Here is a 15,615-nt window from a genome sequence, read left to right on the forward strand (position 1 = left end):
TTTCAGTGTGTTGGTCATTTATGTGATTGAAATTGGTTTTTATATGTTGATTTTTACAATCTTGCCAAATTCCCATGTTACTTCTAATAATAGCTGTTCCCTTGTCAAAAGTCATATTTTAGGAGTTCCCTGGTGGCTCAGCAGGTTACGGATCTGGCATTATCACTGCTGGCTCAGGTCACTAGTGTGACACAAGTTCAACCCCTTGCCCAGGAACTTCTGCATGTCACAGTATAGCCAAAAAAAAGGTCATATTTTATATAGATTAAAGCCATTTTGTTTCTACTTCATACCCCTTTTTTTCTTCTTAATCAGCGTGGCTGACCTTTAGTATAGCCTTGAATAAAAATAGTAATAAATAATAGGCAACCATTTCTTGTTGATTTTATACATAGCGCTTTAAATGTTTTACCAGTATAGTGTAAGTATTGCTATAGGTTTTTCTAGCCACCTTATATTAGGATAAAAAAATTTTCATTGAATTTCTAATTTGCCCAGAGTGTTTATCTTAAATGGATGTTGAATTTAATCAGCTACATCTGTTGAGAGACTCCTGCGCTGCCTCTCCTTGTTATTAATTGGATGAATTCTTTGATGGGTTTCTATGCTTAAACCATCCTTGCATCCTAGAGATAATCTTAGCCTAGGTCATAGCAGATTTATTTGTTGTTTCACATTGTTAGATTTGCTTTGTTCATTTTGCCTCTATGATTTGTGTACTTTAAGTTTTCTTTCTCATGCTTTCCTCATCTTCTGATTGTGGCATCAAATTATACTCGCTTAATATAATAAATTAGAGAACTTTTAGTCAAACAACTCTGAATACCATGAATGGCTGGTAGGTTTTTTTGGTGAATACATTTTTTCTCATTTCATTTTGAAAATTTTCTACATATAACAAGGTTGAAAGAATTAATGACCTTGAATATGGACTGAGAAATTACTGGAAAAAGTGAAGCCCCAAAAAACTATAAATGTGATTAAGGGGTATCAAATTAAAATGAGAAATTATTTAATTAGAATTCTAGAGGAAAGAACAGAGAGAATTGTAGAAGGACATTAGAAGGAAAGAATGGCTAAACATTTTTCAGAATTAATGAAGGACATCAGATTGAGTATTAACAGTGAATCACGAACAATAAATAAAAAGAAATCTATACCTACAAATACTGCAGTGAAATTGCATATACACTGATTCTCTCAGTCTGTTTCTAATCTGGAGCTTAATATACTTTATTTTTCAATGTAGTATTTTTCTTTCTGCAGTTTCCCTTTGGGTTCTCTTTCAAACCTGCTGATTGTTATTTGATGATCTTTTATTCCTTTTATTTTTTATTTATTTTTTGTCTTTTTAAGGCCGCACCCGCAGCACATGGAGGTTCCCAGGCTAGGGATCTATCCAGAGCTGTAGCCGCTGGCCTACACCACAGCCACAGCAACACCAGATCTCAGCCGCATCTGCTACCTGCACCACACCCAGATCCTTGACCTGCTGAGCAAGGCCAGGGATCAAACCCACAACCTCATCATTCCTAGTCGGATTGATTTCTGCTGCGCCACATTGGGAACTCCTCTTATTCCTTTTATAATTTAGACTTCTTCCTTCTTTTCTTTAAGTATTAAATCTAGTGTTTCATTTTTGATAACTCTAATTTTAAGTCCTTAGAGTTCTTGTTCTTCTGTTTTGTTGTTATTGCTATGAATGTTTTTCTGCTGACTGTTGCTCACAGTGGATTATTCCTTTAAGACTTTTATAATTTTGGATTTTGCTCTGTCCTTTGGCTTTACCTTTGTGAACACTGGGGACCTGGTTGAGGTTGTATTCCTCCAGATAATGGATGTTTTTCTTATGCCAGATTTTCCACAGCATTACCAACCAGAATGACTTTAAATTACTTGCCTGGCTTAGGATTTCCAGTCAAGGCATGTGGTAAAAATTCAAACACAGATCCATGTATTTGTAGGCTGCAATTAAACCTTTTCAAGTTATACTTTTTAAAACCCAGAACACTCACTTTAAGACAGGCAAGTTTCCTTATTGATTTTGCCAGCTGATGGATTTTTTTTTTTTTTCCTAACCCACCTGTTTACTGACTCACCTACCTTTTAGAGCCCAAGGTAGTTTAATAACTACCTGTCTCCCGATAATTTTAAAGGTCTGGGTTCCTGGTGGTATGTCACAGTACCTATAGTATCCTCACAAAATCCCCCCTCCAGTGCTAGCCTCTGACGATTTCGCTTAGTTTCTTACAAGCTTAGCAATGCAATTGGATGTTTGCCCCATCATTTCTTTTGCTTCCATGTGTTACAAGAAAAGGAAATCCTATAGTCTGTCATAATTTTGAACATTTGCTCCTCTGGATGATCTGGTTTTAGAACCTATAGTTTTTAGGCAGATTTGTGCCTAGTTCTCTCCGCTGGGTTAGGCTTCTGTATTATATATATATATTTTTTTTTTTTTGAGTTATTAGTAGGGATGGGAATTTTCATAGATCTGTAGAAGAAAATAGTAATAATTTCCAATGTTTCAAGTTATAAAAATTAATGGCACCTTTCTATATATCAGGTAGTAGAACTGCAAAATAGATTATCTGAAGAATCAAAGAAAGCAGATAAATTAGATTTTGAATATAAGCGGCTGAAAGAAAAAGTTGACAGTCTTCAAAAAGAAAAGGATGTGAGTATCTATCTATCTATCTATCTATCTAAGGCCTTTTAGGTTTGAGCACTGCCAAAATAAAGAATATGATATGTAATTCATATTTTGACTACACATTTCTTTGTCTATTTATAAATTTAAAATTAGAGATTATTTATTTTTAAATGACAGAAGATTTACATTTGTGTTTCAGAAAGAGATCTAAAATAAAAGATTAAAGAATGTATTTGCATCTAGTTTATATCTATTTATCTACCATTGTTGCTGCTTTTACATTATCTTGCTTATGACTCTCTATATTTGTATAGCTTTTCTGTTTTATGTATGATTTTTATGGAGGACAATTTCTTTTTGTTGTTGAACATATTTTGAAACTTTTAAAATGTTTTTACTTTGTTTTGATTATGAATATTTAAAGTCTTTGTTTAATCTTTTATGTTTCATGAAAAGAATGTTACATAATAAGATTACTCATTGTTAAGGATGGAGTAGACAGTTTTGTTTCTTAGGTTTAACTAGATACTTCATTATATATAGTAGATATTCAGTTATTGTTAAATGGGAAAAAATTGTATAATCTTTTCTTTCTATGATCTTTTGTAGAAAATCAAAAGATATAATATGTCCATATTCACCAGTAGATAAGGCAGAGACCACTGATGGATAAACTCATAAAACTTAAAGCTGACTTTCCTTATTTTTAATGTCCCTCCAGAGGTTAAGAACAGAAAGGGATTCTCTGAAGGAAACCATTGAAGAGCTGCGCTGTGTTCAGGCTCAAGAAGGGCAGCTCACAACTCAAGGTATTTCAGGAGCCCAGGCAAGACTACTCATTTCTAACAGTGTCAGTAAATATCAGATTCATTTTAGGATGATTGCATCAGTAGATGAGATTTAAAAATTGGTGAAGAGCCATGAGATTGATACAAATTTGGAACTGTTACCCAGATTTTATGGCAAATAGGCTATAATTATGGGACTGTGACCAAAAGAAAAAAAAGAAAGAATAGGTAACTTGGACTTCATCAAAATTAAAAACTTTTGTGTATCAAAGGACACTATCAATAGGGTGAAAAAGCCACCCACAAAATGGGAGAAAATATTTGCAAATCATTCATCTGTTAAGTGATTGATATCAAGAATATATAAGAGTTCCCTTGTGGTGCAGTGGGTTAAGGATCCAGTGTTGTTACTGTAGCAGTCCAGGTTGCTGCTGTGGCATAAGTTCAGTCCCTTGCCCGGAAATTTGCATATGCCACAAAGAACTCAACAACAGCCAAAGACAACACTCAGTTCACCGATGGGCAAAGGACTTATATAGATATTTCTCCAAAGAAAATATACAAATGCCTTAAACAATTCTCAACATCATTAGTCATTAGAGAAATGGAAATCAAAACCACAATGAGATACCACTTCACACCCATTAGGATGGCTATTACCAAAAAAGAAAAGGAAAATAACAGGTGTTGGTGAGGTTGTGGAGAAAGCAGGCCCTCGTGCATTGCTGGATGTAAAATGGAGCAGCCACCATGGAAGAGGCGGTGGTTCTTTAAAAAGTTAAACATGAAGTTCCATATATATGATCCAGAAATTCCATTCCAAAGTATATACTCAAAAGAATTCAAAGCAAGGACTCAACCAGATACTGGTACACCAGTGTTCATAGCAGCATTATTCACAATAGCCAAAAGGTGGTCAACAGATAAATGGATAAAGAAAATGTGATACATACATATCTTGGAATATTATTCAACCATAGAAAGAGATGAAGTACTGATAAATGCTGTAACAGTAGGTGAATGTTGAAAACCTCATGTTAGGTGAAGTGAGCCAGATACAAAAAGACAGATACTGCTATCATTTAGACAGTCAGAAAATGGAATAAAAGTTACAAGGGGCGGAGAGAGAAAGCGGTGGGGAATTATTGCTTACTGGTTACAAAATTTATGTTTTGAGTGATGAAAGAGTGGGAACAGATAGTAGTGATGGTTCCATAACATAGTACGTACGTAGTGTCACTTAATTGTACACGTAAAAATTGTTCAAATTGTATAATGATGACGTAAGGCAACTGTGACACGGTTTTTTAACTTGAAGTAAAGATTTTAGCTGTTAAAATTAACGTTCAGCGTAGGGGTTCCTATCGAAACTAAAGGAGATGGTTGTGCTCTGTCTTAATCTGGCATCCATGCCTGTGTGTTTACAGGGTTAATACCTCTGGGAAGTCAGGAATCTTCAGATAGCCTGGCGGCAGAGATCGTTACCCCTGAAATCAGGTAAGGCGGTCCACAGCCACACTGCACAGTATTCCTGGAGAAAACCTGGCCCTCTTTCTGTCATCTGGAGGTCCAGCTCCTTACTCTTTTTTTTTTTTTTTTTTTTTTTTTTTTTTTTTTTTTTTTTTAGGGCCACACTCATGGCATATGGAAGTTCCCAGGCTGTAGGTCGAATCAGCTACAACTGCTGGCCTGCATCACAGCCACAGCAACTCAGGATCCGAGCCTCATCTACGACCTACACCACAGCTCATGGCAATGCCAGATCCTTAACCCACTGAGCGAGGCGAGAGATCAAACCCACATCCTCATGGATACTAGTAAGATTCATTTCTGCTGCACCACAATAGGAACTCCAGTTCCTGACTCTTTGTCACTGATGTTTTCAACGTGAGCTTCATGTTAGGTGTCCATGTTTTCCACATATTAGATGCTTTCTTCAGCTGGTGCAGCAAACCCTTGATTTCTCCCTTTTGGAAGATGAGGTTTCACAGGTACAGAGCAAACTGATGTCTGTGCTTTGGTATCCTCAGCAGACAGGTAGCAGTGAAACCACTCAGCTCAAAGACAAAGGTTATGCTTAGTCATCAGCCTGCAAAATAATTAGTCATCTTCATTTATTAATTAAGGACAGGGAGTGGTCTGGGAAAGATGTAATGCAGTGAACAGAGGATACATCTCCCTGTCTCTCCTACTCCTCCCTCAGTGGTACTTTACGTTTTTTTTAGTCATGGCACTTTAAATATTCCATTTATTTCAGTATATGCCTGGCTTTAAGTACAAGAATGAAAAATTGGTGGAGAGGCCCCAAATGTCCAGCAGGAGGTGAATGATTAAGCCTGACTATTGCTTTTATCAGATTTGGGCTGATTTTTCCCCCTTTTTAAATTGACACTAGTCTTGATTGTTCATAACATCCTTGGAGACGTAAATAAAATAATGATGTAACAATGTGTAAAAGCTTTGCAACTGTGAAAATTGCAATAGGCATTGAAATACTTGTTGAGTACATGAAGACATGCTTATTGTTTTTGGCATTGGTTTAAGAAGGACAGACAGGACTTCCCTTGTGGTGCAGTGTGTTAAGGATCCAGCATTGTCACTGCTATGGCTCAGGTCGCTACTGTGGCGTGAGTTTGATCCCTGGCCTGGGAACTTCCATATGCTACAGATATGGCCAAAAAAAAAAAAAAAAAAAAAAAAAGGAGAAACAAAAGACATATTTTGCAACACCAATTCCAGAAGCATTTTGTATGCCTTTTACTTTTTTTGCATACCTTTTACTTATCTGATAGAGTATTTAGTTCTTGGATCACATGATTATTAGTCCAGTGTGATTACTGGACCAATAAAATTTGTTGAATGAAAAAACACTTTTGTTATGAATATTTATACGTAAATGATAATGTCCAGGAGTTCCCACTGTGGCTCAGCAGGTTAGGAACCCAACTAGTATCCATGAGGTTGCAGGTTTGATCTCTGGCCTCACTCAGTGGGTTAAGGATCTGGCATTGCCATGAGCTGTGGTGTAGGTCCCAGATGCAGCTTGGATCCCGTGTTACTGGGCTGTGGCATAGGCCAGCAACTGCAGCTCCAATTCGACTTCTAGCCTGGGAACTTCCATATGCCACAGGTGCAGCCCTAAAAAGAAAGAAGAAAAAAACAAAAGGTTATATCCACACAACAAATTTTAAGGAAGCTTATAGCTAACGCAGTTGAATTTTTTTTTTATTTTATTTTATTTTATTTTATTTTATTTTTTTTGTCTTTTTGTCTTTTGTTGTTGCTGTTGTTGTTGTTGCTATTTCTTGGGCCGCTCCCACGGCATATGGAGGTTCCCAGGCTAGGGGTCTAATCGGAGCTGTAGCCACCAGCCTACGCCAGAGCCACAGCAACGCGGGATCCGAGCCGCGTCTGCGACCTACACCACAGCTCACGGCAACGCCGGATCGTTAACCCACTGAGCAAGGGCAGGGACCGAACCCGCAACCTCATGGTTCCTAGTCGGATTCGTTAACCACCGCAGTTGAATTTTTAAAGCAGAAAAGAACAATGATAAAGATTCAACAAAAGATTCCCTTGTGGCCCACTGAGTTAAGGATCCAGTATTGTCACTGCAGCAGCTCAGGTCACTGCTGTGGCACAGGTTCAGTCCCTGGCCTAGGAACTTCCACATGCCATCGGCGTGGCCAAAAAAAAAAGATTGAAGATATAAAATACCTTTTTTTTTTGAGTATTACTCAATAAAAATTGAGATAACTCTGTGTCTAGAAAAGCTATCAAGAAAATGAAATAGTGCAAAGGGTGAAATTTCTTAATATATGTCATAGATGATGGGTTAATATTCTTGATACATAAAGAAATTTCCCTATCCAGTTCACAGAAATCTATTAAAAATGATGATTTTCACTAATGTTAAGGGTGTGGAGAAATTGGAAACATCAAAAAATAGGAGTAAAAGATTAAAGTGATGTAACTTTTTTAAAATAATTTTTTTTAATTGAGATATAATTGACATAACATTGTAATAGTTTTAGGTGTACAACATAATGATTTGATATTTGTATATATTGTGAAATGATTATCATAGTAATTTAACATCCATCACCACACATAATTACAAAATTTTTTTTTCCTATGGTGCGCAACTGTTCTTTTTTTTTTTCTTCCAGTTTTATTGCAATATGATGGGCATACAGGCCTATGTAAGTTTAAGGTGTACAGCATAATGATGTGACTTAAATACATCATTAAATAATTACGACAATAAGTTTTAGTGAACATCCATCATTTCATACAGAAACAAAGCTAAAGAAATATAAAAAATATTTTTTTCCTTGTGATGAGAACTTTTAGGATTTACTCATAACAGTATCCACACAACAGTGTTCATTATGTTTATTGTGTTGTACCTCTCTAGTACTTATTTACCTTTTTCTAATTCTTTTTCTTAATGAAAATTCATTAAATTCTATAGTGCTTAGCAGTTTTCACAAGTTTCACACACCTGATTTTTTTTTCTTTCTTTTTTTTTTTGCTTTTTAGGGCCACACCCGAGGCATATGGAAGTTCCCGGGCTACGGGTCAAATTGGACCTGCGGCTGCAGGCCTACGCAAGAGCCACAGCAACACCAGATCCGAGCCTCATCTGCAGCTTACCCCACAGCTCAGACAACACCAGATCCTTAACCCACTGAGCAAGGCCAGGCATCAAACCTGCATCCTCATGGATACTAGTCGGATTCCTTACCACTGAGCAACAATGGGAACTCCACATGATTTCATATAATCCCATAATAGCCCTTTTTTAAAATAAAAATCCCCTGCCTCTATAAAAGTATGGAACACTTCATGTATTTATGTGTCATCCTTGTGCAGAGGCCATGCTAATCCTCTCTATCATTCCAGTTCGTGTGTGTGCGCACACACACAGAAACAACTCACTGCACAACTCTTCTTTCGAGCAGTTTGGCTGAAAAGATATGTATAGATGTATTTTTTTATTGTGATTTCCCCAATACAATTTTTTTTCTACTGTACAGTGTGGTGACCCAGTTTCGCATACATGTATACATTCTATTTTCTCCCATTATTGGAGTTCCCAGTGTGGCTCAGTGATTAGTGAATCCGACTAGGAACCATGAGGTTTCGGGTTCGATCCCTGGCCTCACTCAGTGGGTCAAGGATCCGGTGTTGCCGTGAGCTGTGGTGTAGGTCGCAGACGGCTCAGATCCCCAGTTGCTGTGGCTCTGGCGTAGGCCGGTGGCTACAGCTCCGATTAGACCCATATCCTGGGAACCTCCGTATGCCGTGGTGTGGCCCTAGAAAAGGCAAAAAAAAAAAAAAAAAAAGCATTTTCTCCCATTATCATGCTCCATCATAAGTGACTAGACACAGTTCCCAGAAAAGGTATATTATCTAAAAGATGTGCTCATCTTTTGATGTGAAAATTACTCTTCTGAGAATTAATCCTTAGGAAATAACCGAGAATATACACAAAGGGCTATTTATAAAGCTGATCATTAAGAACATGTTAAAGCTCAAAATTGGTAATAATCTAAATACCAGTAATTGGGCATTGATTAAATAGTAATTCAGCTATGTCTTTTTTTTAAATCTATGTCTTTTAACATGTCGTTTAAACTATTAAAGTATAGGAGTTCCCAGTGGCTCAGAAGGTTAAGGATCTGGCATTGTCACTGCTGGGGCTTGGGTTGCTGCAGTGGCACGAATTCGATCCCTGGCCCAGGAACTACCACATGCCACAGGCACTAACAAAAACAAATAAATAAAATATTAGAGTATAAAATTTAATGATATGAAAAGATTGCAAAAAGTATAAATAGCAGATACCAATGTAGCACGTACTGCAAGATTCATTTTTACAGGTCTTTTACATGGTTGTGCATATGCATAAAATTAGAATGCTATATTTCAGCAGGAATTTTGCACCCTAGGCTTATGGAGGGTGCAATATTTTCTTCTCTGTCTTTTTTTTTTTTTTCACCCTATGATGAGCATGTTTTACTTTGTAACCAAAAAATACAATGAAGTCATTGTTGTCCGTTTATAAAATATATCAGGTTCTTTATTACTGCTTGAGTTGGGCTACAAATTTGACACTCATCTCTTCAGTAGCAAAAGATTTACAGTGTTTACGGGCAGACTGGTTTGTGTGTGTTTGATATTTCATTTTGTTTTTCCTTTTCCATGGGAAGCACAGCTCTTGATAGTATCTGGTATTGACAGTAATGCCTTCTTCATGTGGCTCTCTAAAGATGCCCCTCCCTAACATAAAGGATGAGTTGTATCCTTAACAAGTATTTTTTTTATCATCACTGCAGTAAACGTAGTGGTAATCTTTGTGTGTAAGATTTTGACGTAACACAAAGAGCCCAAAACAATGCAGTTCAGTAACTTGGCTCTGATTTTCTGTCTTATTACAAGAATACAGTTTTACACATCTCTGGGGAACTATGCATCTTGATGGTATTCTTCGTTGAATACTTATACCTTGCCACAACATGATTGGTAATTTAAGAGCATTAAAGATGACTTTTTTTTTTCTTTCTTACGGCCGAACCTACAGCATATGGAAGTTTCTGGGCTAGGGTCAAATTGGAGTTGTAGCTGCCTGTTTTCACCACAGCCGCACCAGATCTAAGCCACATCTGCAACCAGTGCCACAGCTTGTGGCAATACCAGATCCTTAACACTGAGCAATGCCAGGGATGGAAACCTGCATCCTCATGGTCACTATGTCCAATGGGAACTCCTTCTGTTTTTTGGGGTTTTTTTTTTTTTGAGATGATGTTTTGTTGATGAGAACCAAAGAACAAGTACATAGATGCATTCACAGCTTAAGTATTTAAATCAGAAAGGAAATAGGATTTTGAAACCTCATTCATCACAAATCATGATATTTGGATATTCTGTTATCTTCAGATTATCCCCATTCTAAAAAGAAAGTGCTTAAGATCTGAAACATAATGTCCCAGCCAGTAACCACAGGAGCTAAATTCTTTGCAGGTACTTTGTTTTTCATTTCTGTTCTATGTATTAAATCTGTAACAATGACTGGCTGGATTTTGATAATTATATTGTATTTAGGTACTAAATAATCAGTTTCTTGTTTGCTCCCAGGGAGAAGCTTATTCGTCTTCAGCATGAGAATAAGATGTTAAAAATCAACCAAGAGGGTTCAGACAATGAAAAAATCGCCTTGTTGCAGAGCCTTCTAGATGATGCCAACCTACGAAAGAATGAGCTGGAGACGGAGAACAGGTAGGAGCTGCCTGGAGGCAGCACATAAACACAGGCTTTCTCCATTCACCTTGGTTTTGATCCCCTTAAACAAAGGTTTGAATTGCATTTTGAAAAGTAACAATGTGTTGTTCCATTTCATTTCAAGAGTACTTTTTTCGGCTTTTCCACTAATGGGCACATTTGCCCCATTATTGTGTCTCTCTGTGATAGCATGTCCTTCTTAGCTCTTCAGGCAGAATGATACCAAGGCCCTACCATCTTCCTTTTCTAATCACTAATTAGAAGTAGAGGATTAAAAAATAAAGTCGCCAGAGTACCCATTGTGGCACAGTGGAAACAAATCTGACTGGTATCCATGAGGACGCAGGTTTGATCCCTGGCCTCGCTCAGTGGGTTAAGAGGATCCTGTGTTGCTGTGAGCTGCCGTGTAGGTTGCAGACTTTGCTCTAGGTTGCAGACTTTGCTCAGATCCTGAATGGCTGTGGCTGTGGTGTAGGCCAGCAGCTGCAGCTCCCATTCAACCCCTAGCCTGGGGATTTCTGGCCTGTCTCAGTGGGTTAAGGATGTGGTGTGGGCGTGAGCTGTGGTGTAGGCCACAGATGCAGCTCAGATCTGATATTGCTGTGCATGTGGCTTAGGCCAGCAGTTGTAGCTCCGATTTGACCCCTAGCCTGGGAACTTCAGGTTGGCCCTTAAAAGCTTAAATAAATAAATAAATAAATAAAATTTGAAAGTCACCACATAACAATTTTACTTCACAGTCACGATCAGGTTAATAAAATTTACCCTCTTTTCACAAGTTAACATTTTAAAGACTCAATCAGTGTGAGGAAAACTGTAGTATCCATCATAATTGAATTGATAGGGCTTTTTTTTAAATGTGTTATCTCTTTTGACTCTAATATGAAATCTTCCATTTTATGAGCAATTTAGTTATTTTGAGAATTCAGAATCTGCAAATTTAACAAGAGCATCACTTTTCTGCTTGTAAGTTTTCAGAGTATTGCAGTAGACGGTCATTCAAAATTACTTTTGTTTTTTTGGTCTCTGTCTTTTAGGGCTGCATCTGTGGCATATGGAGGTATGCAAGCTAGGGGTCCAGTCGGAACTGTAGCCACTGGCCTACGCCAGAGCCACAGCAATGCAGGATCCAAGCCGTGTCTGTGACCTACACCACAGCTCATGGGAACGCTGGATCCTTAACCCACTGAGCGAGGCCAGGGATCGAACCTGCAGCCCCATGGATGTTAGTCGGGTTTGCTAACCACTGAGCCATGAAAGGAAGTCCCCAAACTACTTTTAAAAGCAGTAGCTTACTCTGGCAAGGGTTACTCATATTTTGTTGTGACAGTCTTCAGGTTCTCTTCCTTTTTGGAAATGTTTCTTAGCTACCAAACACATGGGTCGGTCTTTTTCTTCAAGCTGGGATATTCTGGCATTTTGAAGGGATTTGACATGTTTTATAAATAGTTTCACAGTTTGCATGATATTACAGATTCTCTGTTTATTATGCCTGATTGATTTGGCATTTCCCAGGTGTGAGTCAGTCCTGAGAGTCAGAATTGTTATGACAGTTTTACATATCCCTCCCTTCTTCCCGTGACCATCATTTTCAAAGCTGCTGAGGGAGAATCAGCAAACAGTGTAAATACCAGGGGGATTATTAGAGCATAAAGTGTCAACAGAAAGAGCCATGTTTTATATCAATTCTTAGGAGCATAGATAATGAATACTTTTTAAAAATACTTAGGAAAAGTGGAAAAAGAGAAGGGAGAGGTATGGGAATCATAGAAAACTGCTGGCGATCTTGCAGAGCCCTTGGGGAGAGTGCCCTGTGTCACCCCTCCCCCTTGGCCTCCAGAACAGATTTGAGCATTATAGGCTCTCCCGACACTGATTTCTTTTCGGCTAATCAACACCTACAACTTATCTAACAACAGATTTGCCTTGTCTTTCACAAGCGTTACAGCTATTGCTCTTTTCTCCTCCAAAGCAGAAGAGCTAATTGTCGTGTGTACAGGACTCGTGTATGGAGGTGACTGGTGACGCACCACCCCACCCCACCTCCACCAAGTCCCTGTGTTATTTACAGCTCTGTATGTCTCTTAAGTTACAACACCAATGATAACTTACCTTTGGACTATAGCTACTTGTAGGTATTATGACCTGTAAGAGTAATAATAATAGCAGCTAACATTTTTTAAGCTCCTATTTGTTTCAGACATGGTGCTAAATAAGTGTTTTCTAGATGTTCCTGTCGTGGCTCAGTGGAAATGAATCTTGACTGTAGAATCCATGAGGACACAGGTCTGATCCCTGGCCTTGTTCAGTGGGTTAAGGATCCAATGTTGTCATCAAGTATGGTGAAGGTTGAGATGCAGCTCAGATCCCATGTGGCTGTGGCTGTGGCTGTGGCGTAGGCCAGCAGCTACAGCTCCAATTTGACCCATAGCCTGGAAAACTCCATGTGCCATGGGTGTGGCCCTAAAAAAACAGCAACAAAAAAAGTGTTTTCTATATTTGGTCTTTATTAAAGTGTTCCAGATGAAGGAATTTTGGCTCAGACCCAGACTACTGATTCCAGAGCCTCTACTTCACCTTTACCTTCTTTCGAATTTATCTTCTGCCACGTTTGTACAACACTTTTTTTAAAACCCTGTCTCCCTCACAGGATGCCTTTTCTCTTAAGTGAATTATAGCATATTCGTTTTGAGTTTAATAAGTTTTTACATTACCTTGTCTCTAACTTAACCTCTTACTATTTGACAGAACTGGACTAGCAGCAAGACAGCAGAGTTTCAGTCCTACTGAGTCTTTTTTTTTTTCCCTTTTTCAGCTGAACCTGTGGCCTATAGAAGTTCCCTGGCCAGGAATTGAATCCAAGCCACAGCTGTCGCAGCTGCAGCAACACCAGATCCTTAACCCTCTGCACCACAGTGGGAAATCCCCACTGAGTCTGTCTGTCTGTCTGTATTTATTTATTTATTTATTTTCATTTTTCAGGGCCATACCCGAGGCATATGGAGGTTCCCAGGCTAGGGGTCAAATCGGAGCTGTAGCTGCTGGCCTTCGTCACAGCCACAGCAGTGCGGGATCTGAGCTGCATCTTCGATCTACGCTACAGCTCATGGCAACACCAGATCCTTAACCCACTGAGCAAGGCCAAATTCAAACCTGAGTCCTCACAGATGCTTGTCAGATTCGTTAACCACTAAGCCACGATGGGAACTCCCCCCACAGTCTTTTAACTGTATGACCTTAAATACATTTTGCTCATCACCCATATATCACCTTAGAAGAAAAGGTTTGTAGAAAACCTCCAAGCTCATTTCCATTTAGTTTTCCCAATAAGTGAGTCCTTGTTAAAAGGCTGTAATACCTGTTGACCCTCGAGCAGGAGAGGCAGGAAGGGTTGAGAGTAGGGCCATGTCAGAGCTTTCTGGGGGCATTTATGATTTCATTCCCTCTCATAGTATGTGGGGATTCAAGCTCACTTTCTCCCTATGCCCCCTTGATAGCTATATGTAATTAGATCTTGATTAAAATGTTAATTGGGGGTTCCCATTGTGGCTCAATGGTAGTGAACCCAACTGGTATCCATGAGGACACGGGTTCAATCCCTGGCCTCACTCAGTGGGTTAAGGATCCGGTGTTGCTCTGAGCTGTGGTGTAGGTTGCAGACGTGGCCCAGATCCAGTGTTGCTGTGGCTGTGGCGTAGGCCAGTAGCTGCAGCTCTGATTCACCCCCTAGGCTGGGAACATCCATATGCTGTGGGTGCTACCCTAAAATGACAAAAAAAAAAAAAATTAATTCACTGAACTGAAAGGAGAGAAAGAAAGTAGAGGCATTTACAGAGTACCTGCCGTGTACACACTCTTTATATATTATCTCACAATAAAGAGAGATATTCTTATGACAGCTTCCACCTAGTAGGCTTACAGTGTTTATTTAGTAAATAATTTTTAAGATGGCTAAGATGGATAGTTGAAATAGTCTTATAGTTTGGTGTGTATTTCCATATTGCTTCCTGAAAAGATTGAAGAAAATTACGGTTCATAATGTGCTTATGTACCTGTGTTCCCATATTGAATATGGATTTTCAGGTGATTCTTTCACTGAATGAAAAAGCAGCATCCTTCATGTGAAAAACATCAGTTATTATTTTAGATTTGTTGCCCTTTTCTGTGATTCTCACTAAAATATAAAGCCTAAAGGTTTATGATAAGAATTTATTGCAACTTGTTGAGTAGAAAATGTTTCTTCCTGAGCTTCCTGGGTGTTGGATTCTAAACACTCATTGCCCTGTTTTGTTCTTCATTGTGGGCAGCCTGGCTTTTACTGCCTGGCTTTTACTAAAGTATCTCTTACTAGAATCACCAGTCCGGTGGGAACATTAGGGACTCATCTCTCCTCACCTTTTTGCTACATTCACTGTTGGTTCTTCCCTCGATTCAGACTTTGTCTCAATTTCAGTGTCAGCCCTCATTTGCGAGTCTCCTCATTACCTGGTTATTCTCCAGGACGAGGTTCCTCTTTCCGCCCTTTGGTGGGTGAGCTGCTGTGGACTGTCAGTTCCTTCTGCCCTTGCTCACATTCTTTCTAGTCACCATTGTTTGTGCTTGTGGCTTCAGTCATTTCCAAATGGCTCTCAGGTCTGTAGGGTCAGCTCGGGCCCCCGGCTGTGCTGTAGAAACAGCCATCCAGCAGTTTGACAGGCATCTGGGCACTTCATTTCCAACAAATGCCAAACGAGGTCTGTGTGTTTCTTTCTCAGCCCCTGCCTCCCGTATTGCCTTTCTCAGTAACTGGTTCTTGGTAGTTCACACCAAAATCCCGAGTGTTATTTTTGGCTCCCTGTAGTCTTTTGCTTTTTCCATGCCTTACCCCCAACTCTGTCCCTTTCCTTTAGG

The 15,615-nt window shown here is 38.9% G+C and overlaps 1 protein-coding gene across 5 annotated transcripts in view; it reads left to right on the forward strand.

Moving 5' to 3' along the window:
- Positions 1-15,615, forward strand: part of HOOK3 (hook microtubule tethering protein 3) — a 101,190-nt gene that overhangs the window by 59,979 nt on the left and 25,596 nt on the right. For all 5 annotated transcript variants that reach the window (XM_021077847.1, XM_021077846.1, XM_021077848.1 and 2 more), the window contains 4 exons: positions 2,567-2,677; positions 3,375-3,462; positions 4,869-4,938; positions 10,582-10,722. In XM_021077847.1, the coding sequence (XP_020933506.1) occupies positions 2,567-2,677; positions 3,375-3,462; positions 4,869-4,938; positions 10,582-10,722 (410 nt within the window). The remainder of the gene's footprint in view (positions 1-2,566; positions 2,678-3,374; positions 3,463-4,868; positions 4,939-10,581; positions 10,723-15,615) is intronic.

Source organism: Sus scrofa, chromosome 17 (genome assembly GCF_000003025.6).
Source record: "Sus scrofa isolate TJ Tabasco breed Duroc chromosome 17, Sscrofa11.1, whole genome shotgun sequence".
NCBI classification, from domain to species: Eukaryota; Metazoa; Chordata; class Mammalia; order Artiodactyla; family Suidae; genus Sus; species Sus scrofa.